Consider the following 26,709-nt stretch of genomic DNA (forward strand, 5'->3'; position numbering starts at 1 on the left):
CAAAAAAAAAGTCAATTCATTATGCAATGAAGTAAAATAAAAAAAATAATTGTCTTCTTCACTTTAACAATTACTGCATTATTCGGAATAGAAAAAAAAGTGTAAGGACATAATTTTTTATTCGTAACAAATGAAATCAAATATTTTAAAACAATTCTATCATAAAGTTGATCGAGATGATCCACTTTACGAAAATATTTCCCAGCCCGAGGTCGGTTTATGCTAATGCTGATATTGTTCTCAACTGGGTTTTTCTTTAGGTTCTTTTATTTATTTATTTTTCTATATAGTACACGGTGAATATGGTTTTCATGGGACATCATCTCGACCCAAGTGCCATTGTCCAAATTGGGAGATAAACTTGAAGCTTATATTGCATTGGTCCATCTGTTTCTACCCTCAAAACGGGTTTGCTCAATTGTTTCCTACAAATTGCACCACAGTATTATAATACAATATTTCTACTGCATTAGAGTTAGGTACATTATCTTTTTAGACTGTGAAGAGCATTTGACTATAAACCATTATGCATTTTTTATTCATTCGTTCGTTCCTGTATTTCATCACCTTATCTACCTAAATTTACTGTTCATTAATAAATACGTTGAGGCTGTGTTTATCTTCTTGAGGTCGTCTTTATCGACTTATTATTGTATTTTTTTTTTCAAAATCGAAAGCTTGAATTTTATCTCACAAGCTAATCTATCAGAGCATTTCTCAATTGGTTAAAATTTCGTGAAATTGCCCAACATAAAAATGTATAATAGTAGGTAAGTTAACAGGTGCAGGGTGAACTTAATAATTGAAGATCGAATTTACTAATTTCGTTACTAAATAAAATTATGTGTATCAAGGTCAATATCCACTTGGAACCTTACTGAACACAGAGTGTATAATGGACACTTATGGATCCATCATGACTGTATCAATTGTATATACAAAATATAAACACATTACATATACATTATTTAAAGATATAAGTATGTACAATATAGAGTGTAATAAGCCACCTAACTAACAATTAATTCATCTCTTTTATCCGAAATTTAGCGGAGTTACAAAATTATTACGTCGTCATTGGCTATTTGATGCGTGTGCAAATTTTCAAGTTAATTGGACGTCTTGGTGTCGATAAAAATAGCGTTCAAAGATTCTGATACATAAATACAAAAATTTTAAGCTAATAAATGCCTTATATAACATATATGAACTTTTAAGAATTCTTTGTTGTCAATTAAAGGGCACGGCACCACTAATCGGCCTTCAAGGGATTAGCATAATGTGTCTGCTATGTTGAAAGCCCTTAGCTGTTTGACATCTCGTAAAGGTCACTGCCTTATTGCCAGCCCTGAAAACGTGGGCACAAAAAACGTTATATAACACGCTAGTTGGCAGCCAGACAAAATGGCCACGACACATTGTAAATGCGCTGGCGGAAATATTTAACCACATAAATCACACGAAACGTTGACGTGACGAACGATGATGCTCTCAGCTCCAATGACATTTAGATATGTTTCAATGTAGAAACCATTAGGCCGGAGGGCCCCGTATGATAATAATTTGGCTATTAATCTAGAGATATATTTCTGAAGTCGTCGTGGCCTAACGGATAAGACGTCCGATGTATTCGTGTTGAGCGATGCACCGGTGTTCGAATTTCAGGCGGGTATCAATTTTTCTAATGAAATACGTACTCAACAAATGTTCACGATTGACTTCCACGGTGAAGGAATAACATCGTGTAATAAAAATGAAAATGTAGGACCTCTTGTGAGTCCGCGCGGGTGGGTGCCACCGCCCTGCCTATTTCTGTCGTGAAGCAGTGATGCGTTTCGGTTTGAAGGGTGGGGCAGCCGTTGTAACTATACTTGAGACCTTAGAACTTATATCTCATAGGTGGGTGGCGCATTTAACCACTTAACGCCAGGTGGGCTGTGAGCTCGTCCACTCATCTAAGCAATAAAAATAAAAAAGATATGAGCACAGATGACTAGCTTTTACCAGCATCGGCTAGTAGACGATATTTCCGTTTTAACATGTCATTTAAATACGACGATATTTTAAGAGTACTTAGAACTAGGCTGGTGATTAGTTGGCTTCAAAACAATATGTGTTTTGTTATTTATGAGGAAAACAAGTCCCAATGTTTTGCGTTAGCGGCTTGGTGCTGTTAGCAATAGGCTTTTCTTTGGTACCGGGGATGACGAGGTTGTAACTGTCATGGACACTCTCAATCAGGATGACTTTTTAATGAAGGTAGGATATAGTGTAAACGCGTACAGCGGGCGTCTCCACCTGCCTGTCTCTGCTGTGAACGGACAGAGAACTAAACTATAAAATTGAGACATAGATCTCATTTCCATTGTAGGTGGTGGCAATCACATTCTGATATCTATGCGCACCAGTAAGTAATTAACATCCCATAGACATCTACAACGTCAATGCGCCACCCATCCTGAGATATAAGTTCTAAGGTCTCAGTATAGTTACAACAGCTGCCCCACCCTTCAAGCCGAAACGCATTACTGCTTCACGGCAGAAATAGGCGGTGTGGTGCTGGTGGTACCTACACGTGTGGACTCACAAGAGGTCCTACCACCAGTGAAAAATTATTATTTTTTTAGATGAATAGCTATTTACGTTAAGGCCTCATTAAAAAGTGATGGATTTTTTTTTATTCCTAGTTCGCTACTCGGTTCACTATAGCCTATTTCTTATTTCCTTAACCGCAAAGGTCAGCGAAACCAAAAAAAAAAGCAAGGCGAAACGACGTCATACAACGTTATTAAGATTCTTTTATTTGCGTTATGAGCGATGAGTCGAGCCATTTTTCAACACTCGAATATTTTTCTAATGAAAAATAGATTGTGGAAATTTGCGTAAAATTTTTTTGGAATCTTAAATTCTTGTTAGACGATAATTAATTTTAGTTTTAATTGTATTAAGATACTAGCTGATCCGGCAGACTTCGTAGTGCCTCAATCGATAAATAAAAGACCTAAGCTTTTGTATAAAATAAACTTAAAACAAACAAAAGGAATCCGTCCGACGGGGGGGACACATCAAAGGAAAAACAAAATTGTTATTTTTATTTAATTCCTAGCGTTTTCATATTTATCAACCTTTTAAACCTTCTCTGGACTTCCACAAATAATTCAAGATCAAAATTAGCCAAATCGGTCCAGCCGTTCTCGAGTTTTAGCGAGACTAACGATCAGCAATTCATTTTTATATAGTTAGATATATGTTTTGTAAGCAGACGAACATCTGTGGTTACTGTTTCCAATTGAGATCACCAGCACAAGGGGCACAACCAAGTCTCTGTTTACAGCTGAAGTCTGCCTATACCTATTTTGAGGAATAATGTGCTATAGGGTTCGAGAAAAATCGTTAAGGGAAGTCCATTCCAGGGGCAGTTCCAACTCTTCAGATCTGGAAACGAACTGTGGGTGATCGCAGCGGTTCCATTTCATATCGGTGAGTTCTGCTCTGATGGCGAATGATGCGATGGTAAAAAGGAGACAAGAGTTACATATTATTTAGGCCGCCATTTTTTTTATTAAACCTGATTTCAATTTAAATATTAATATCGAGGGGTAAAAGGTATTTGATTTTAGTGATATTTTTGTAACTTTACAGGAGTCTTTTTTTTAATTTATTTTTTTATTGCTTAGATGGGTAGACGAGCTCACATCTCACCTGGTGTTAAGTGGTTACTGGAGCCCATGGACATCTACAACGTAAATGCGCCACCCACCTTGAGATATAAGTTCTAAGATCTCAGTATAGTTACAACGGCTGTCCTACCCTTCAAACCGAAACGCATTACTGCTTCACGGCAAAAATAGGCAGGGCGGTGGTACCTACCCGCGCGGACTCACAAGAGGTCCTACCACCAGTAATAAATTGCTTATTTGAGTGGACGAGCTCACAGCCCACCTGAAGTTTTATGTGTGTTATAATAAAAAGTAGATGTGTATAATTTTAATAAATATAAATTTCGGTAATTATTATTAGTATTTCGGTGTACTGCTATATCGCACCGGAAGATACGGCCATGTTATTGTTGAGTTCTGAAGAGTGCATCGATTCTAGTTGGAAGGGTCAGACTGTCGTTATATAATAACTATACAATAGAGGTTTCGAACTCATGTCTCAATGTGGGATGCATCAATTTGTGAATTCAATGCACTCTCGTAATCAGCGAATATAAAACTACCCGAATATAGTGAAAATAGAAAAGGGCCCTTATGGATATTAAATTATTTCAGGTGTTAATTAAAAAAAAACACAAGTTTATATTCTAACGTTGTTTATTTCATCACTTTCAGGATTCTACTTAAGAAAATTACAACGTTACCAAAAGAGACCATAGTTTTTTTTTTTAAATAAAACTTACACTAGTCCTATTCAAGGTAGATATTCAAACTACCCGCACAATTTACATAGAAACATTTTTTACTACAATATGATACCGAAAGGCAACTAAACATATTTTGTACTGTAAGAGCTCACGTTAAAGTTCTATTTACATTGAAATCTATATTCAAATTTATCATAGTGACGATTCAAAAATTAATTGAGTGCATTTTACGTAAGTGATTATCATTTTATTTAGGTTATTTATACAAGATTAATTTTGAGGCGTGTTTTAATGCAAGCGTATCCTATTGCATATCTAAGATTTTTTACGTCACCATTTATAGTTCCGATCAAAATCAATGCCCTTATAGTGTATAAGCTAGACTGAGAAAAACTTTAGGTCCGATTAACCCGTAGAATTAATCGACTCCCGTAATTGTTGGTGGGCAGTGCTGCAATAACACATTACATTATTACATTTCAGATTTCTATCACGCTTTGTTTCGGCGAGAAACTTAGTCCTAGAAATCAGTGACCTCGTACGCTCAACAGCTCTGGATAAATATGTTCTATCCTTATTTTCAGTGGCATAAGGATCACATAATCGATTTTTGTAATTTCGGTTGTTACGTCCCAGTTAAGCGGTAACGAGATTAATCATGAGAATGAGTACAATTGTTTATGTGTAAGTTGCCATACATATATCCCGAGTTGCAGCATTATTTTGATCACTTTTATAGATATACACACATTTGCAGATATTAGTATATGGTTTTGTATGTATATGTGAAACCAAATATATTTCGTAACGTCTTTGATGTAGGTATTAATTTACATTTTATGGCAGATAAATAATAATTATTATAATATTTTGTTTTGAACAGTATGTTATCTAATGAGTGTGAACGTATTTTAAATATTTAGTTATGTACACATTCTGTTTAAGCTATTGCATAGCTTTTATCGGGGGCCTTGAGCGCAGCAACCGAAACATGAAATTCCGTAACGAAAAAAACCTTACACCCCTCACTCCGCCTACCATGTAGCTCGCGTTCAACACATTCACACGTTGCGCTTGTGTAGTGTTTGTGAATAAGCGCGTGGCGTGACGTCACACTGCATGCACATCATGAAAAGTCTGCCCATCTCTCTCTCGCGCGGTCTAGCTTATAAGTGTGAAGGGAACAGTTAAGGTTTTGCTTTTATTAATGTTTAATATAGCGTGGTCTTGTTTTATTATTGTTTTAATATTAAATTATCACTGTCTAATTATAATTGCATAAGTTGATAAAAAATGCTATGCAATAGCTTTACCGCGGCAGTTCCCGAGTGCCACACGCTTTTTTTTTTATCTTATTGTAGGTTGTATTGGATTTCCAGTCCGCATTTGGTCTTTGTCGCATCATTAAATTAAGTATTTGGTTTGTTTAACTGTACGTTACAAACAAAGCTAAAGCCATAGTAAAAAATTGTTTAAATCTCTGCATTCTTTTTCTTTACGAGCATATTTATTTCGATGATTGCCTATATTTTCGAAAGGATTAGTTATTACATGCAGTTACAGTGGCTCCTAATATTCTATTATTTTTTTACCACCTTCTTCAACCTTACTATCAGTTTTTAATCTTTCATAATCATGACGCTTGCAACGGGGCTCAATTTTCCAAGCCAATTAAATTAAAGATTGTGGTAAGAATCTATCAATTTCAGTATTTGCATTCCTTTTTATTTTGTATTAATTATTTATATGTTGCATTGTGTCATCATTATTTGTCTATTGTACTATTTAGTAAAAAAAAAACCATTCCATCGGTTTGATCTATTTATGATTAACGTAATCTGTTTTTTTGGCCGACATAAGACTTTTTTTATTTAATTTCATATTAATATGTAAATTTTCATGTGTATCATTTGTGCAAATAGCGTCTCAGTTTTTTTCCTGCTGGCAATCCCTATTGGGTATATTTGCAATATTCTGCTAAAGTATATTTCAATTTGATTGCCAAGCGTGGCGGGTATTTTAATGCCTTTAATAAATTTATCAATTTGGTCATGCTTAGAAGGATCAGTTACGGACTGAAAATAATTCGTAATACGATTCAAAATTACTAAATTGGGCTAAAATTACACATTAAGAAACTACCCCACAACAATCATATTCACAACTGGAAAGAAACTACAACAAGAGAACTGGTATATCTATTATTATATTATTTATTTGAATAAAAACATCGATTAGAATTTCCAAACATTTTTTTTTCCAAGCGTAGTTTCCCCACACAGTTACTGCGAATCACTATGTCTACATTAAATCTAGGTTCATATTATTTATTTGAACTAAATTACAACTAAGCATTATTTACACTTCATTAAATACCGAATCCGTGTACTTTATTTTAAGTCTGGCCTATTACGAAATTTTTAAATTTTTCATTTCCATATATCAAAATGAAATATTTGCAGCTTATTCATATTTCATACATTTACTTACAAGATTACAAAAGAACAAAAATTATTGCGAATGCATATATTCCGTAACTATATTTGGTATTTTTAAATTCATCTTTACGTGGGATAGAACATTCAAGTGAGTCGACTATTATCAAAGCCGGCAATGTGACTTTTGGACAATTATTGGGAAATCAGAAAAACGAATTATTGACTTTGTATTCCATTGGCAGTCACAAAACTCTTCTGAACGACATCTTAGATAAATAACTGGTTAAGTATTAACCTTTATTTAATGCAGGTTTTGAACCGTATTCTTTGAAGGAGACGATTATATTCAAATCAATCTGTATTGACATAACAATAACATTTTTTTGTCCAAATGTACAGATTGCCACCTTTGATAATAGACGACTCAAGTATCGTACAAAATTATTGTGCAGTATTAATAACGTACCCGCTATTACTATTATCACAAGAATTAACTATCGCGACCACGAATTCCAAATGTCAATACATAAATTAGAATTATTCAAAAACAAATTAAAATAATTAAAACATTATTAAATTCACAACAGCTTATATTTTACTTACGACACTTAGTTCGCGTAAATTAAATTTACCTCTTTGGTCAATTACGAAACTTTAATAAATTAATTATGCTAATTACCTACGATATCTACAGAATGCTTATAATTACGAATACACCTGTACATCGTGTACCACACGAATTTGTATGTGACAAGAGAAACGAATGTTCCAGAAGGTACATATTTACAAGTCACGACTAGTCGTATTTAAACAGCCTTTTATAATAAACGATTATTTCAAAAAAACCTTAAAGAAATGATAACACAGGTTAAATGACGTTACACTTTAAAAAAAACTCGATTAGTCTTTATTAAATCACAGTATCCAGGTCTCGAGTTTGGACCTCCGGTATTGACAATCATAGAAAGCTCTCTGATGCTCTTGTCTCCTCTCTGTCGACAGCCGAAACTATTTCGACTCCTTCGTCGTAGTTATTTAGCTTCGTCGTGTTGTTTACACAGTAATGGTCCGGATCTCCGTACTGGCTGTGGTAGAACTCCTCGCGCATCATGTGGTTCAGGTTCGAGCATCGAAAGAACAGAATCTCTTGGAAAGGCTTCCGAAAGTCCCTGTTTAATGTCGCGTAAATGATTGGATTGAGTAGGCTGTTTAAATAGCCCAGCCAGAGGAATAGAGCGCTCACTGCATCCGGGATAGCGTCCTCGTTCAGGAACGGCCTGAGTAAGGCCAGCACGAAAAACGGTAACCAGCAAACTATAAACGCTGACATAATAATCCCGAGGGTCGTGGAGGCTTTCCGCTCTTTCGCCAGTTGAAACCGCAGCTTCTTTTGATGCGGCGACTGCGTTTGGAACATATCTTTGGCTTTATGACTTTTTTGAGCAAAATTAGAGAGGGATGAGCGAATTCTGTTTGTATTTATCTTGTTACTACTCTCCGACGACTCGCGACTTCGTTCTTTAACTAATAGCTTGTTGTTTGGTGTTAGTGTAGATGGAGATCGATTTATAGTGTGAATAGGTTTAGTTGGGGTCTTTGGTTGGTGAAGCATCGGGTACTGGGATTCATTTGATTTCCGCTGGCCACTAAAGCACCGTCCAATCCCGCTTTCGGTTTTCTCAACGCTGCACTGCAATAGATAAACAACCATTGAATGTACTCAGAGATTACTCAGAGAATTTGTTTTTTAAGAACCTTTCAGCGTAATCTTGTAATTTTACCTACAGCGAAATGAGTGGTTGTCGTCACTCATTTACTTATTTCACGAGTTTACCCCCAGAGATCTCAATTTGAAACATGAACTAAAATTGTTATGAATTAAGTCTAATATTATTTGATAGAATATATTATATCTTCGGAACCTTTCAAAATAGGTTTAGTTTCTTTATCATTAAATCGACAATTGAAATAAGCAAAATCGCAAAGACAAAAAATAATTTTTAATGAAAGTATATTTGAAATTTAATTAAATTTTCTTACAGTTGTGTTAGTGCTCGCTGTAGATCCTCTTGGCGGTTGAGTCGTGGTCTGGGCGCCGAGAAGTTTCGCTTCGGTCGCTCCTCCATTCTTAACGTTAATCTCGAGATAGCAATGCGCTTCTAAATGCGATTGAGCACGTTTCTCATCTTTCACTATTTTTCTTGCCGCTCTGAATATTTTGTAATACACAATTACCATAACAGTCAACGGGATATAGAAGGATCCTAACGTAGCATAAACTTGGTAATACTGATTTTGGGAAACAGAACACGAGGTCTCAGTCTTCTCGTTGCCTAGTATTAAAACTGGTGGTAAAGAAATGAAAGCTGCACTTATCCATACTATGAAAACACAAAATAGCATCCTCCTCGGTGTCCTCTTCACGCCGTATTCTAATGGTTTTGTAATCGCGTAGTATCGATCCACTGAGATCATGCAGAGGTTCAGGATGCTTGCGGTGCACGACAAAACATCACTCGATACCCAAAAGTCGCAAATTACGGGTCCAAAGGGCCAAGATCCCATTATATCGTATACAGTGGCTACTGGCATGACTATGATTGCGACACACAGATCACTGACCGCCAGTGATACTATTAAATAATTACTCGGCCTCCTCAATTTTCTGACCAGTCGAACGGCCACACAAACTAGGATATTACCAACAATCGTTCCAACTATCACGACCAAAAACAACAATGATAAGAAAATTGAAACGGGGGCGGAGTATTTTGAATGTTTTATGTGCACCGGCTTGTGACTGGCGTTTCCTTCGAAAAACGTCCAGTTCAGGGTCGAGTTATTGGTCAATATGTAATCGTATTCCGGGGATGTTTCTGTGAAATCAGATGTGGCCGCAACGTTGTTTTGCAAAAGAACTATGAACACCAGTATGAGAAGGCTCGAAGGTAAAGCGATAAAGCTAGGCAGTGAGTGGGATTTATTATTTGAAGTCGCCATACGAAACCCTTGGCTGGGTGACGTTTAATCTCGTTTTCCTGGCGTTACCATACATTGATTTCGTTGTGTATAGCGGTCATAGAAGCGGCTGACGCAGTCAAGTCTGGAATACGACTTCGTCGTGTAATTTTTTGCTTGTGTATTGGCGCGCTTGATTACAATCCAGAATAGGTTTTAATTGACATATTTTGTGGACTTTCCTTTCGATTTCAAATGGAGCCATTGGATTGTTAGTATCTTGGAAAGTGTATCTTTTGTGCTGGTCGATACAGTTTGTATTAGCTCGTTTAGTTGCTGCGGTAGAGGCGAATTGTTTTATTGCACTTTAGAGACGGTTCCAACGACTGCTACTCCAATATCCCGTTGGCGGATTGCTTCATTAGCGCCCTCGAGTGCTGACGAACATTTCCGACCTGAAAACAAGAGAAAAAAATTGTAACAATTTGAAAGGCAGTGAAATTTGTTTAGGAGCTTTTGCATATTTTGATAAATAATTTGTAGATAATTTAACGACTTTGTAGTGAGTGGTTACTTGAGAGCATGACTTCAGAACGTGAAAGTTGCCTGTTTTGCTGACATTTTGTTAAAATATTAGGTAAATCCAAATGACGTCATAAACAACCTTAAAAGAGAAAGAGTCGAAGTTACTTAGTGTCTTAGAAGATAAACAATCTATTTTAAAATTAACTTGTGTCTTAATAAAAAAAAATGTTTGGAATCTCAGAAAATAAAAATCTGGGACGTGTTTAAAATTAAAAACATTCTGCTCAGAAATTCAATACCATTCGAAGACAATTATTAGAAAACAACTTCAGACATTCTTTCAAATAAATGACAGTAACGTTTCTTTCTTTACGCAATCATAATATAATGTCTTTGTACTCAAACAAAAAAAAAATCCCTCTCGATTCCTAAAAAATAAGGATGGCAAAAATATGTTTATTTGCAAAAAATACGGTTTTTCTGTGTCGCGCAAAGTGACATTTATTTTTAGAATCAACAATTTTAGCGTGTTTAGTTTTATTCCTGCTTTTAATGTTGGCAGGTGACTGTGACCTGGTTTAACAAGAAATTTGGCTTGATTTGTATGCAGACGACGACCTATTTCAAAGCATCATTAGTAATTCTGAAAACTGAAAAATAGTTTTTTTTATTTTTTTATTGCTTAGATGGGTGGACGAGCTCACAGCCCACCTGGTGTTAAGTGGTTACTGGAGCCCATAGACATCCACAACGTAAATGCGCCACCCACCTTGAGATATAAGTTATAAGGTCTCAAGTATAGCTACAACGGCTGCCCCACCCTTCAAACCGAAGCGCATTACTGCTTCACGGCAGAAATAGGCAGGGTGGTGGTACCCACCCGCGCGGACTTTCAAGAAGTCCTACCACCAGTAATTACGCAAATTACAATTTTGCGGTTTTCATTTTTATTACACGATGTTATTCCTTCACCGTGGAAGTCAATCGCGAACATTTGTTCAGTACGTATTTCATTAGAAAAATTGGTACCCGCCTGAGATTCGAACACCGGTGCATCGCTCAACACGAATGCACTGGACGTTTTATCCGTTAGGCCACGACGACTTCATTTAGTATCACAAATTCGCAAATATCGCATTTAGTATCAAATAGTATCGCAAAACTGTTTGTTCCAATTTCGATTGCTCTTAAACTTTCTGAAAATGTATTTTCCTTGATTTACAATACTAATAATTTTGTATAACAGAATGCACAGTTACTTAGAACCTTCAAATATTTCAACCAAATTGAAATGTTGTTTATTTCAGATGACATTCTTTTCGAATGTCAGAATATAAATAGTAGGTATGTTAATTCATCAAACGGTTCCGAAAAGTATCACAGTAGTATTTTCGGGTGAATCTGAAAATAGCTCGATAAATACAAACAGTGGACTTAATTTTTTAATGGTTTTTGTCTTTTTGTTACCGATTACAATTGTTATAGTAGTAATACTAAAAGAGAGCAAGACTATTCGTTTGTAAAATTTAAAGTGTACAATTTCCAAAAATATTCGATATTGAGTTAATGTGCGGAATCATTTGGTACCATCACTATTTTTTTTAAAATACTGTCAAAAGAGCGTAGCTAAATAGTTTTTTTTAGTTTCCTATATTTTGACTACTATTAACAAAATTAATACATAATTTTATCTTACTTTAAAAGACAGATAATGTAACTGGTAAAAACTAAAAAATATATGTTGCAAAGGTGATTAATATTAAAAATATCATATGTTGTGTAAGTTTTGAGATTATACTCAGTTTTAATGCGAGAAGACGATATGTTTTTGATGCATAAAAATAGGCCAGCCCTGTTCGATGATACCAGACTTAACTTAAAGCCATTAGTGTAGCAAAGAGTCGTGTCATCGCTTCATATTGAATGCCGGGCTCCCGTTAAAGGCTTCCAACAATAGATAGAGACGTGTGTACTTATACGGCAGTAGGAAATTACAGCCTACATTCAGCCGTTTGTGGAATCCAGACGGAAATCCTAATAGCTGCGAACGGTATTATACATGAAACGATTTGTAACTATAAAGCTGACTTTTTTTAAATTTGCTTTCTGTCACGAAGTGATATTTGAATGAATACATTCGTATTTGATAATGAATTAAGTAAATGAGAAGACATGCTGCGCTGACCCCATATAAAGTGAGATAAAGGCTAGAAGAAGAAGAAAGTGCAAAGGCGAGTTGGCAGTGAATAATGCGCCCTTTTTTCACAGCTTATGTATTCGAAAATAATGCGCAATAATATGCATCTTTCGTGTCAGCCCTAGTGTCACATTAAGGGTTTTCACACACTCGTAGTAAAAGTGTGGGAATAGTAAACGTTGAAAATTCTTGAAAATTTATTATTAATTTAATAATATTTTAGGCGAGTTCGAGGCTTCCTTATTCTCATTTGTCCATGAGCGCGACACAAATCATTTTCCATCAGGTACACCGTGAGTCATGGAAAATGTAATTCGATCGAATCGTCAGAATTGCTGAATCAATTTTAAATGAAAATTTTTTTAAGCTATTGCATAGATTTTATCGCGGGCCTTGAGCGCGGCGACCGAATCATGAAATTCCGTAACGAAATAAACCTAACACCCCTCACTCCGTCTACCATGTAGCTCGCGTTCAACACATTCACACGTTGCGCTTGTGTAGTGTTTGTAAATAAGCGCGTGGCGTGACGTCACACTGCATGCGCATCATGAAAAGTCTGCCCATCTCTCTCGCGCGCGGTCTAGCTTATGAGTGTGAAGGGGACAGTTAAGGTTTTGTTTTTATTTATGTTTAATATAGCGTGTTCTTGTTTTATTATTGTCTTAATATTAAATTATCATTGTCTAATTATAATTGCATAAGTTGATGAAAAATGCTATGCAATAGCTTTACCGCGGCAGTTCCCGAGTGCCACACGTTTTTTTTTTAATAGAATTAAAAAAATAATTACTATTTACGGTGAATTTAACTTTTCATTTATATTCAACGGGAGAAAACAGTCATTTTATGAACGTACCGGCGTAGGTAATATACATTACGGAAATAATGAGATGTAACGAATTCTTTTCACGAACTCGAAAAATGTCGGTATCAATCAATGAAAATATTTTACGATGTTTTTTTATTAAGTTACTTTTCTATTGAAATAGATGAGTGGATCACAACCAAACGGCTCACCAGGTTTTAAGAGGTCACTGGTAGACATCGCAAGGAGTATTCGTCACCTATGTTAAGACATATGTATGTATGTATATATGTATGTATGTATGTACGTATGTATGTACGTATGTATGTACGTATGTATGTACGTATGTATGTACGTATGTATGTACGTATGTATGTACGTATGTATGTATTATGTGTATGTATGTCGATGTCTCAAATTATTGTGTAACGGCTATTTGAGAATAAAATCCAAAGTTAACCTACAAACATGTTTAGTTTACTAGTTATAATTAAAAGTGCAGTGTGCACCTTAAAATTTACAGAATTCTATTGTTGTATTACCGTATTAACCGTTTGATTTTTATTTTATTTATATATAAATATATTTATCTCTGTCTCCTCAAGTACTTCGGACACGTGGTCCGACGAAATCCTGACAACTTGGAAAAACTAACAGCTGTAGGTCACGTGGAAGGAAACAGAAGTAGAGGAAGATCGGCAACCAAGTGGACGGACATTGTAAAGGAGGGCACAAACACCATCGTCCCGGGTGCCATGAAGCAGGCCGAATGCAGGCAACGTTGGAGGAACCTGGTGCAGAAACTGAACCAAAGTGGTCACGACCCTAAGTAATGAGAAAGCGACGAAGAAGAAGATATATATTTATAGTATTTTAAATAATTACCATATTATTTAATACTCATCACAGTACTCTTACGAAAGGTTATTTAAACATAAATTTTATCAACGTGTACTTAAATAAATTTAGACAATGTCTTGTGCTCCTAAACAATACGAAACGTGTACAATATAAGCGTTACTGAGATATAAATGGCCCATTAAGAAGCGCATAAGGCGAGAAAACAATTAACTTGGATAATAACTACGGCTCCTGACGAACTTCGCTCGAGCCACTGTCGTACTTACAAAGCTAAGCTTTTGACAGTTCAAAATATCGTTTGTTGAAGTAAAATTATTGTGGCTTTTCCAACTGCACCAGACTAAGTATACTACTTTCGCAAGTCCAGAGGATGCAATTTAAAACATAATATTAAAAACTGTTTTAATTAAAACTAATTTTAACTTTATATTAACTACTTTTTAACCTCGCGTTTTTACATGATATTTTCTTAATTCCCAAATTTCGAATACTCAGCAAAATTCCATGTGATTCTTTTGCCATACATTTGCTTTTACTTTACTGCTTTAATTTTCTGCTTTTGGCTGTAAAACCTTTGCCGGTTTTCGAAGAAGCTAAACCGTTTTCTCAATTTGTTATTTTTATTAACACGATATAGTATTTAACCCGTGATTTCAAAGTCATTAAATTTGTAGTTATGGATGAATAAGGGATGTTTCTGGGGTAAAGAATTACTGGCCACTCTGTGATCTACAAACTATAAATTTTGTACGTCCAGTAATAAGTGAAATCGCGAAACCGACGTTCTTGTGTTTATCCAGGTTGCAAATTCAGTAATAAATAATGAATGCCTATGTTATTTGTTGTATTTAATTGTCTTTGAATGTTCTTGCGCATTTTTTAAACGTCTTCGCCATCTTATTTCTCTATAATTCTGTCTGTCATTCTCTTTCCTTTCTTTCTGTTTTTTCTCACATCAATTCTGTATTACTTTTTTGCCTATCTTATAGCTTACAACTGAACTTCGATCTTAAGTACCTACATCTTGCGTTTCCCAAACGGTCTCATTGACGTTATAACTGCCCTATTTGCTTCATAATTATTATTTTACGAGTAACAATGCTTGTTACAGCGAATATTCTTAATGTTTTCGGCCGCAATACTTTTGTGCCTACTTCTCGGATGACAGCGTCCATTGATGTAGAATTTTAGAAATATGTACATATCACCTGTGAATATAATATATCTGTCTTGTTTTGTGACTATTTTTTTCTTAGTATGTACAATTGATAATCAATTCATTTTGTTTGCTTCTGTAACTTAGCTATTATAGAACAGAAAGTATTTGAAAGATGATTGTAATGGGCTGACAATATTTTTAGAAATTATATATTAAACCGTAAAAGTTAGTTTTAGGACATGTCTATTGGAACGAAGTTCCTTATGGGAGTATGCGGAGGGGTACCCTAACCGGGAAAAAACGTCCGTAACGTAAGATTTTTATTAGTAATGCACACAGTGTACGACTTAACTTTGTAATAAAGTACAAAAAATAACATATTTTTTTATTATATATTTTTGATAAATCTTTGTAAATAAAATAAAGTTGATAACTTTGTAAAGTAGTTTTTATTTGATTTTAATCAATAAAAAAATCATAATAAAAAATGTATACTCGAATAACTATTTTCTTTATACCTCGAACCGAACTTAAAATTAATATTTTTATAATAAGGAACTTCGTTCGTATCTGGTGTCCCACGACGCCACACATCTTTTTTATTACATTTTTTCATAATATTAATATATTATTATGTGCAGCTAGAATCGAGCAGCTCGAAGCTAGCGGCGATTAGGAACGGAAAAAGTAAATCTTAGTTGATTTTTACTAGAAAACGTGGAGTACTAAAAGTGAAAGTCTGACCACCGAATTTTAATAGGCATACGAGCAAAGAGTCCATCGAATGGTAAATGGTTACTGTCACTCACGAACGTCAGCTATACGGCTGTCTACCACCAAAGTTCGTCCAACCAATCCGCTGAAATAAGTTCCTCATCCGCCACTGAAGTATAACTCAAATACTCGCACATCTAATCACGGTCGTGTTACGAAATTGAATTCGCGATATTTTTTCCTATGTATTTTGAGCTCGTATAGTCAACCACGGCCTATTTTTGCTTCGATTCAATGCAGGGACAGACTACAAACAATCAATTTGGGACGTCGACTTGATGATTCCAGATAGGTAGCTGTTTTTACTATGTGGTCTTTATGTAAACTTTTAACAACACAAATAGAACGGGAGAAAGCATAGTGAACACAAAATAAGAAAATTACGTTACTATATTCTAAATTTCACTGAAAATCTGTGTCGGTAGCGTGGCCGAGCGGTCTAAGGCGCTGGTTTAAGGCACCAGTCTCTTCGGAGGCGTGGGTTCGAATCCCACCGCTGCCAATATCTTTTTTCGATTGTTTCCCTCAATGATTATTAATGCACTTCTAGAGAAATTGGTGAACACTTTGTTCACGTAGTTTTTTTAGAATACTTAACTAAATTACTGCAATTAACTATTATTATTATTTATTATTATAGGTTTCCCCTTTTTAAGCCCAGTCTGTTGACAGAGCCGGCAGAACTGTATATACGGGCTTTTGGCCAAGTAACACACAGTAGCTATGAGTTATTAGGCTAGTTTTTATTACGTGTAGTATTATTATTATTATTATTGAAATCAATCAATCAAAAATCACAACGATGACTAATGAAATATTATTTTGTGGCTATTTGAGGCTAACTAACTAGCAGTTCGTTTTAATCACACAATTGTTGAAGCTCAATTTAGAAATTCCGCATTGCTATTTAATTTTGTTAGGCTTATTGGCTTTGTGTCAAATTAAACGGGGAATAAATTCCTACACAAATTATATAACTACTATGTAACATTTAATGACGGATATTTGGCATTCGGTTTTCGTTTTAGTCCCGTGCGTGAATCTGCGACACTCATAATATTATCACAGCAGAAGATCCTAGCTTAGTGTTGACGTGTGTGAGTATAATGGTATACTCACACATATGTGTGTATAATGTATACATGTATATGTATGTATGTATACAGTATAATGGTGTTTCCCGAGCGCTATGACATGTCCTTCTTCAAACGAGGCTTGTGGAGAGTATTAAGCGGTAGGCAGCGGCTTGGCTCTGCCCCTGGCATTGCTGAAGTTCATGGGCGACGGTAACCACTCACCATCAGGTGGGCCGTATGCTCGTCTGCCTACAAAGGCAATAAAAAAAAATTTATTCGAAAGAAAATATTACGAAATATAAATATGGAAGTTACTCTGTTTATTAGGTTTTCTCGCCACTGAAGCGGTTTTGACAAAATGCGGTATGGAAATAATTTGAGCCCTGTCAAATAAGATAGTCTACCTTTCATCCCATTTCTGACCATGGGCTTCCTCCCATACGAGATGAAGTGTAGTCCTTGTAAGAAACGCCAGTACAGAAATATATATATACAGTTAAGTGTATTACCATATTGTATACTCTAAGTTTTATCTGATTTAATTCTATAAATAGCCACAGTCCATGTTCAATCTAGAAAATGTGTTCTACGTGAAACTTTTCAGACTTCATTCAAATGGGTTTCAGAAAGGGTACACATAGATTTCGCGATTAGACCCTAACAGCATTAGTGGAAAGTTTTATTCATGCTTAATGAAGTAGTGGTTTCAAAAGCTCGGGGATTTTATTAAGTAGCTTTTTGTTTTTTTTTTTATTGGCTTAGTTTGTTTTTCAGGTCTGTCTGTGTATTTTTTAGTATAAAATTTACAACTGCGGCAGTGTTCGTATTTATATCTTAGAATTACTGAGTCGAGTAAAATTGTCTATTACATTAAGCCGAATGTAGTTTTACTCAAGAAATTTTCACTTAAAAAAATATATACATATATTTTCGCATTTTCCTACATAATTTCGGCGATAACTTCCTTTCTGTAGCGTGTACAAAGTTAACGCGCAAAAAGCTATATAAGTGAATAGAAAATCAGACGTGCCCTGTATGAATAATGTAGCAAAGAGGGTCTGGGATTAAGGCTTCTGAGCGACCGAATGAGGGATAACCGAACGCATGCGACTGAAACATCAAGGATATAATAATATGGAAAACGTTTCAGTCTCCTCGTATTGTTTAGTAAATGAAATAATGATATTTTGATAAATTATAATATTTTGTATGAAGTACGGAAATTTTTCAATTTTTGGAGTAGACTAATTTGTCTTTGCATTGTCATTTCTGATGTCAATGTGTAAAAGAAATAAATTTAATAAAAATGAAGTATAACTTCTTACGCGTGTACATAAGTACACGCGTAAGACCCGGTATTGAGTTGTCTACACAGTCCATAGACGTTACAACGTAAGTTATCCTTTTCAACTTGATCTCCGAAGTGGGATTTTCGGTTGTATTATGTAAGGGGTGTCCCGCTCAAGGGCGGATCCAGCTTTGGCGCCAGGAGGGGGTCACATAGTAAAATTTTCGATGCGCTCGTTCCCAAACGCTTGCCATCATACAAAGTTATTATATTACTAGCGACCCGCCCTCGCTTCGCTTCGGAAACATTAAAACACACATGAAACAAAAAAAATAAAAAATATTTTTTTTTAAAAAAAGTAGCCTATGTTCATCAGGGACAATGTCGGATTCTAATGGAAAAATAATTTTTCAAATCGGTCCAGTAGTTTCGGAGCCTATTCGAAACAAACAAACAAACAAATCTTTCCTCTTTATAATATTAGTATAGATATTAAATTAATTAAATATTGAAGGTATGTCGTTACATAAAATCTGTATAGTGACAAAATATATAAATAAAATCATTATGTTCAATTAGTGGTTCACCTAAGTCCTGGAACCAGCTCAGGGGGGGTCATGACCCCATGACCCCCCCCCCCTGGATCCGCCGTTGGTCCCGCTCTTTAAGTCAGAATGTTTGATTACATTGCACTGTCAACAGATAGAATGGTATCACGTATTCTGGCGGGTTCGCAATATTCTCTAAAATGAGCAGTCTATGATTCTCAGTTGAAAAATAAATGTATTATTATTAACTTCCAATTTTAAAAAAATGTCGGGAATAAAACCGCAGCAGCTTCGGGCCATTACGAAACTTAAACAAAAACCATAAACTATTAAGGACAATGTTCATTTATAAACCTAAGCATTTTTATGTATATTTCTTTATATTTAATATTTTCTTCATTCTTCGCGAACCTTAGAAATAATGAAAGCTACGTTTGATAGTGTAGTTATGTAATGTAAGTAATGTAAAAGTAATGCTAAAATTAAAATAAATAAAATATCTGTCAAAAGAAATCATCTAAATTTAAAGGTAGTTTTGACGTACAAAAGATACTAAAATAGACACGTGAACCCTAAATAGAGACGGCGTCAGAACAATATTTTCAGTTCAAATCTGACACGGGTCAGACCTGAATAGTTCGTAGCGGACGTGGCTGGCGATAAATCATATAGAACCCTTCAAACACTGGCCCGCTTTCACCAGCACGCATACTTTGTAGGGCTGTATTATTTCAGGTGAGCTACTATTATTATACATTTTACCTTTTTTTTTATTGCTTAGATGGATGGACGAGCTCACAGCCCACATGGTTACTGGAGCCCATAGACGTCTACGACGTAAATGCGCCACCCACCTTGACATATAAGTTCTGAGGTCTCAAGTATAGTTACAACGGCTACACCACCCTTTAAACCGAAACGCATTACTGCTTCACGGCAGAAATAGGCAGGGTGGTGGTACATACCCGTGCGGACTTACAAGAGGTCCTATCACCAGTAAAGTGGTGCGTTAAAACTTCGCTAGTTTTTTATTGTTATATTAAATTCTCGAACTTTTATAGTTCATTTACATGACAACCGCTAACGATTTAAACTTCTTTTAAAGTTTGAATTTAAAGTTTAAAATTATAATTTTGTTTTACAGTTAATGTTTCAAAAGCTTTACAGTTTTCGTGGTCTTTCGTGGAAATTGCACATTGTAATCGCTTTCTTTGCCATTCAAGTTGTAAAGTCTATCGCTTCTAACCACTTTAAGCTAGGTGTCCCGTGAAATATTCATATAACAAAAAGACAAAAAACTCACAGTTAATTAATTTTTATGTATTTTCATACTGGTGGTAGGACTTCTTGTGAGTCCGCGCGGGTCGGTACCACCGCTCCGCCTATTTCTGCCGTGAAGCAGTAATGCGTTTCGGTTTGAAGGGTGGGGCAGCCGTTGCAACTATAACTGAGACCTTAGAACTTATATGTATAGGTATGTGGCGCATTCACGTTGTACATGTCTATGGGCTCCAGTAACCACTTAACACAAGGCTGTAACATAAAGCAATAAAAAAAAAAAAACGCTACGTGTTATTTATTACGTTATCTCAAAAACTCACAGAGAGACTGCTATGGGATTTTTTAAAATTAAAAATGTCCTCAATAATAGAATAAAAGCGTTAATTTAAAACAGAAAGACGGGTTACGTCCCTGTGAACTGGAAAAGGAAACTCTCGTAGTAGATAAGAGGAGGAAAGTATTTGTGTATCTTTCGTTTTTCAAGTAAACATGATACCTTTACCTGTATCGTTCAGAGTGCGGCACACTAGAACTGGTTCGTTTTGTGACTTCGACTCGTTCTGTCAAATCTTTTTCGTGAAAAATCCCCCGAGGGTTCATTGTTATGTACCTATAAATTATTTGAGGTTTGTCGAGGTTTTTGTGAAGCCCTGAGAGCGCCTCAACAACTTTTCGGACGGATAAGGTTCGTTGCGAAAATGTAAATGCGTGACGCATTCGGTGACTTCAAGTGCTTCTTTTTCCGGAGATAGATCGTGGAAATAATGCATTTTGAAACACACTTCTTCGAGTTGTTTACCTAAATTTATTTGATTACTGATGTTTATTGTAACAACACAGAGTAGTACTGGTTTTGCGAATCGTAAATATAATTAAAACTACGCTTACGGCTTAACGTTATTGTCATTATATTGTTGTTGACGTGTTGAAATCGTCGTGGCCTAAAATATAAGAGATCTAGTTATTAGCTTACCGCCGAGTAATTTAATGAGCTTGGTTTTTTTTTTCGCATTAGATTTAGTCTTTGTATTATCATCAACTATGTTACTACAAAGTGTTCTGTAAATTTCTTTTCTTATAGAATTCTCGTGATAATTAGCTCACACTAAACGTCACACCTATCAGGCTACAACCAAACGTATGTATAATATCTAGTTATTTTTTACTGCCTTAAATGAGCGGCTGGTACTGAGTACTAAATATTTATGCATAGTGCAAGTGATTTTTGTTCATCTGATGGTTGTGGATAAGACCGCTCATTGTACTTTTTATATTTAACTAGCTGACCCGGCAGACTTCGTAGTGCCTCAATCTATAAATAAAAGACCTAAACTTTTGTATAAAGTAAACTTAAAACAAACAAAAGGAATACGTCCGACGGGGGACACATCAAAGGAAAAACCAAATTGTTATATTTATTTAATTCCGAGCATTTTCATTCATTTATCTACCTTTTAAACCTTCCCTGGATTTCCACAAATAATTCAAGACCAAAATTAGCCAAATCGAGACTAATCTCGCTAAAACTCGAGAACGGCTGGACCAGCAATTCATTTTTATATAATAATATATAGATGTTTTGCATTTTATTTATTTTGTGTAAAATAAAGCATAGACTCCCTCTCTCTCTCTCATTCTTACTAAACATGTTTACAGTTATGACAATGGAAAAACCACCTTGATACACGAGCCAGAAGTCTCATTATAAACTTTAAAACAATCGATATTAACGATAAAGAGAATTTTATAAGGCAAAAAACAGTGAATAATATGAAAATCGAAGGGTAAAATGGATCGTATAAAGTTTTAATGAAACAACGCGATCGTCTGTCGGCGGCCCCCCGTACACAATACAATGAAACTCTGGTGACTTTTAATTGCCTCTGTACACACAGCCTTAGGGGTAGTATGTAAAATATAATAAGGGATCGGAAATTTTAATGAAAAGATGATCTTGTTTCATTTGGTCGAGTATAATTACGTGTACAATTACGTGGATACGACTTCAAATGGGTTTTAATTAGGCGAATTATAACATATAAAAGTGTTTTTTTTTTATTTTGAACAAAAAAAACCTCGCGTCTCAAAAGTTTCTCGTAACGAATAAGGAAATGAAATCTTCAACTTCTTCCGTGCGTTATTTCCTGTTTACTGCCCTCCTAGTGTTGTGACATCATTCTGAGTGTATACCTAACAGGCGTCAAAATATCCCGTCCTCATTTGGCCTTACTGGTCCCCTACCTTTATATTATTATCTTAGATTTACATTAGAATTTACTTCGTGACATTTTTTGGTAACCGACTTCAAAACAAGAGGAGGTTCTCAATTCGACTGTATGTTTTTTTAAGGTTTGTTATCTCATAGCTTTTGACTGGGTGAATAGATTTTAATGATCCTTTTTTTATTAGAAATCTGACGCTTCCCGTGTAGTCCTATTTCTATTTAGTCCAGTTCTGATAATGGTATCCATGAGAAAACCATAAAAGTCTTAAATTTGCATTAAGTACGTGCGCGACAAATAGATGAATAACTCAATATCACGCTAACCGATTTCGATGATTACCTATTGTTTTTAGTGTATATTAATTTGTTTTGGAATATCTTTTTTTTCTATTTGAAGTCGGTTTTTGTTAAAGCATGTCTATTTACAATTATTTCGGAAGCGCTTAAGAAGTCCAGCAAGTTGCTTTTAATTATTATTTAATTTAAAAGTACTAATTCGGTGAAGCACATCTTAAAGAAATAACCTTACTATCCGATATAACGTTTCCTATTTCCTTCGTATTCATCGATTTGACTGAATTTTAATAAAATAGTGATTTATCCAGTAAACCATGAAGTATCACCCTAAAACATTAAAATGGGGATTTTATTCAAAAAATATTAAAACACTCGATCGAAGGACATGATAACTAAGCTCTCACTGAAAATGTCACTTTAATTAAAACAATTGATAACGTTTCGACAATAAGCAATCGAGCTGATAATAAGATAACAGTTATCAGTGAGGTAAGCGCCACCTACGGCTTCTGGTGGCTCATGAATTTTTTTAAATCCTCTACGCATCTCACAGTTGGGTAACGAATTGTTTGTGAACACAAGCGAGCTCTACATCTACAATTTCAGCAGTACCTATGTAAAGAACAAAGTCTTTAGCTTTAAAACAGATTTTTCTTAAACAGACTCACTATTGAAGAATCTATCATTCAATAGATAGAAATAAGTTAATCTTACATAGCCCATAGACACAGCCCACTGAGTTTCTCGCCGGATATTCTCAGTGGTTCGCGTTTCCGATTCGGCGGTAGATTCTGCGAAGCACTGCTCTTGCTAGGGCCAGTGTTAGCAACACTTCCAGTTTGAGCCCCGTGAGCTCACCTACAAACGTTAGGGGAAATAGCCTCTCAAGGCTATCAGCATAGATAGGAGAAAAAAGTCTGAGGATCATAACCACCTCCATCTACGAGTTTGGTCTTCACAAAACTGTGCCATCTAATTGACCATCGTAGACGGTGAAATTGACGGTAGTTTGATGATCAGATACGCGTTGGGTTGCACTCCGCCCGTATTTTTGCTTTCACTGATCTATTTCAACAAAAAGTATCGAAACAATTCGATTTGATTACCTAGTTAATAGGTTTAATAAGTCATTGTGCTCAACATTTGAATGGTAGCAGAAGAAAAGTGGAAGTGTATATCTTCTATGATTGGAAAACTATATGGGTTAAGAAGTTTCCGCCAAGTTTCCTATAACAAACAGCCATCGTTCAAACGGATCGCTTACTTATCCGAGCCTTTTATTTTCCTTGTGTATTTACTTTGTACTTTTGTGTTTATTTCTTATATAATAGTAAGGATGTTATACGATAATGATAAAACGATAATACTTTTCCATTGTAGTACTATGGCCAATAACTATATTCATCTTATAAAAGGTATTCGATTTGCAGGAATCAATAAAGCGAAGATCTTCCGCGTGATGAGATTGCTCGGTAGACCGAGACGGCTGGAATGTTATTGTTCGGAACTTGCAAATACGCAAACTTATCTTGAAAATATCATTAGTGCTATTTTTTTTTTTTTTATTGCTTAGATGGTTGGACGAGCTCACAGCCCACCTGGTGTTAAGTGGTTACTGGAGCCCATAGACATCTACAACGTAAATGCGCCACCCACCTTGAGATATAAGTTCTAAGGTCTCAGTACAGTTACAACGGCTGCCCCACCCTTCAAACCGAAACGCATTACTGCTTCACGGCAGAAATAGGCAGGGCGGTGGTACCTACCCGCGCGGACTCACAACAGGTCCTACCACCAGTAATTACGCAAATTATAATTTTGCGGGTTTCACTTTTATTACACGATGTTATTCCTTCACCGTGGAAGTCAATCGTGAACATTTGTTGAGTACGTATTTCAATAGAAAAATTGGTACCCGCCTGTGAGATTCGAACACCGGTGCATCGCTCCAACACGAGTGCACCGGACGTCTTATCTTTTAGGCCACGACGATTTAGGTATCTGTCAAACGTTCTATGATAGCTACTGCTACAGAATTAACCTAAATCTTAAACTATTTATAAAAATGAGATCATATAAACGACAATGATTTGCCGAGCCGACGTATTCTGTAAACAGAGAGAGTAAAATGGGATGGTAATGCATGTCTTAAAATAAACTACATCCATGCATCCATCTACTATACAAACCATATACATATTTTATGTTCATAGAAAAATACACCGCGTCCGTCCGTGACCACGAAATATTACGAAGTTATCTAAACAGTCTAAATTTAATCTCATGGTTATCACAGCAGAAATCTTTCCGAAGTCTTAATCTTATGCAAATGACAACAGTACTCGAGCACGACAGACAGACGTAGATTAGACCAACACAATACATTTTAATTTCCAAATTATTTTCAACATTTTTGTTCTTGTAGTTACAATAACAAGAAGTATTCTTTTATAAATGCTTTTGAAGAAAATCGAATGTAACCCCGCCCGTGTACTAGCGTATGTTTCAGATTAGTATTTAATACTAGCTGACCCGGCAAACTTCGTAGTGCCTCAAACGATAAATAAAAGACCTAAACTTTTGTATAAAATAAACTTAAAACAAACAAAAGGAATCCGTCCGATGGGGGACACATCAAAGGAAAAACAAAATTGTTATTTTCATTTAATTCAGAGCATTTTCATATATATCTACCCTTTTAAATCTTCTCTGGACTTCTACAAATAATTCAAGACCAAAATTAGCCAAATCGGTCCAGCCGTTCTCGAGTTTTAGCGAGACAAACGAACAGCAATTTTTTTATATATAGATGTGACAATCTATAATACGTAGCTTGACATCCTTCAGCGTTTTCGTCTAATGTATTTTTAAACAAAAGTCACTTAGTTACAAAACTGTAATTACGGAGCTGGGAGGATGTGTGTGTTTAATCCGCGTTTGTTTGCTTTTCTAATATTACCGGACCGACCGGCCGCTGTGGGTGATAGTGTTGTTGCGTGGTCCAATTCACAAGCTGCAGTTTAACATGATCGACTTTAAGCGTACTTTTTTAAATTCAATAAAATGTTAAAAAAATATTGTAAAAATATGTTAAAAATATGCTGGAAGGACCATTATTGATTATTGAACATGGTGTTGTTAAGGGGCTTCACTACCTTCTCAAGAATGATATCTTGATACACTTGTACCGATGTTTTGATACCTTTTTCACAAAAGTATGGCTCAGTCACTCCTTCATAGCTAATACCCCACCAAACCATCACTGAAGTCGGATAGTGCCTACGTTGCACTCTGTCGACTAATTGGGAAGCTTCCTTAGAGCTTTGAGCATAAATACGGTCATTTTATTTGTTAAAATGTTGCTCAATTGTAAAAAAATTCTCATCCGTAAACAAAAATTTTCTATGACTTCCTTTTGCGTACCGCCTCAGTAGTTGTTTCGATTTTACCACCCTATTCTCTTTTAAATTATCAGTTAAGAAATGACCAGTACGTCTCTTATAGGCTGCAAGTCCTAAGTCATCTTTTAAAATACGCGACATGGTTCTAGGTGCTACCTTCATCTCCCGAGATAAAATCTTTTGTTTTTGGACAGGATTTCTTCGAATTCTTTCCCTTACTGCTTTGACCACCTTTTTCATATGAACACTACGTGGACGGCCAGATCTTTTTTGTCACAAACAGAGGAGGTCTCATTGCACCTATTAATAGCCCGGTACACAAATATTTTACTAATACCAAGCGTATGGAGAGTTTTAAAAATTGCATTTGGCTCCATACGTACTTTGTGTAATGCAATCACAACGATTCGGTTCTCTTTATCATCCCACTCCATTATAGTATCGCAAAATATTGTACAATGTATTGGCGCCAAAATGAGAAAACTCAATGAGCAATCATATAACAATG

The 26,709-nt window shown here is 35.5% G+C and overlaps 1 protein-coding gene and 1 non-coding gene across 3 annotated transcripts in view; one reads left to right on the forward strand and one right to left on the reverse strand.

The window, feature by feature from the left end:
* Nucleotides 1–4,298: 4,298 nt before the first annotated feature.
* LOC101742917 (5-hydroxytryptamine receptor 1) overlaps nucleotides 4,299–26,709 on the reverse strand; it is a 146,842-nt gene continuing 124,431 nt past the window's right edge. For both annotated transcript variants that reach the window (XM_038020540.2, XM_012691584.4), the window contains 2 exons: nucleotides 8,845–10,217; nucleotides 4,299–8,494 (listed from right to left, as the gene is read on the reverse strand). In XM_038020540.2, the coding sequence (XP_037876468.1) occupies nucleotides 7,763–8,494; nucleotides 8,845–9,804 (1,692 nt within the window). In that variant the 5' untranslated portion in view covers nucleotides 9,805–10,217 and the 3' untranslated portion in view covers nucleotides 4,299–7,762. The remainder of the gene's footprint in view (nucleotides 8,495–8,844; nucleotides 10,218–26,709) is intronic.
* TRNAL-AAG (transfer RNA leucine (anticodon AAG)) lies at nucleotides 16,507–16,588 on the forward strand. Its single transcript has one exon. It is a non-coding gene; the product is annotated as a tRNA-Leu (tRNA).

Source organism: Bombyx mori, chromosome 26 (genome assembly GCF_030269925.1).
Source record: "Bombyx mori chromosome 26, ASM3026992v2".
In the NCBI taxonomy this organism is placed as follows: Eukaryota; Metazoa; Arthropoda; class Insecta; order Lepidoptera; family Bombycidae; genus Bombyx; species Bombyx mori.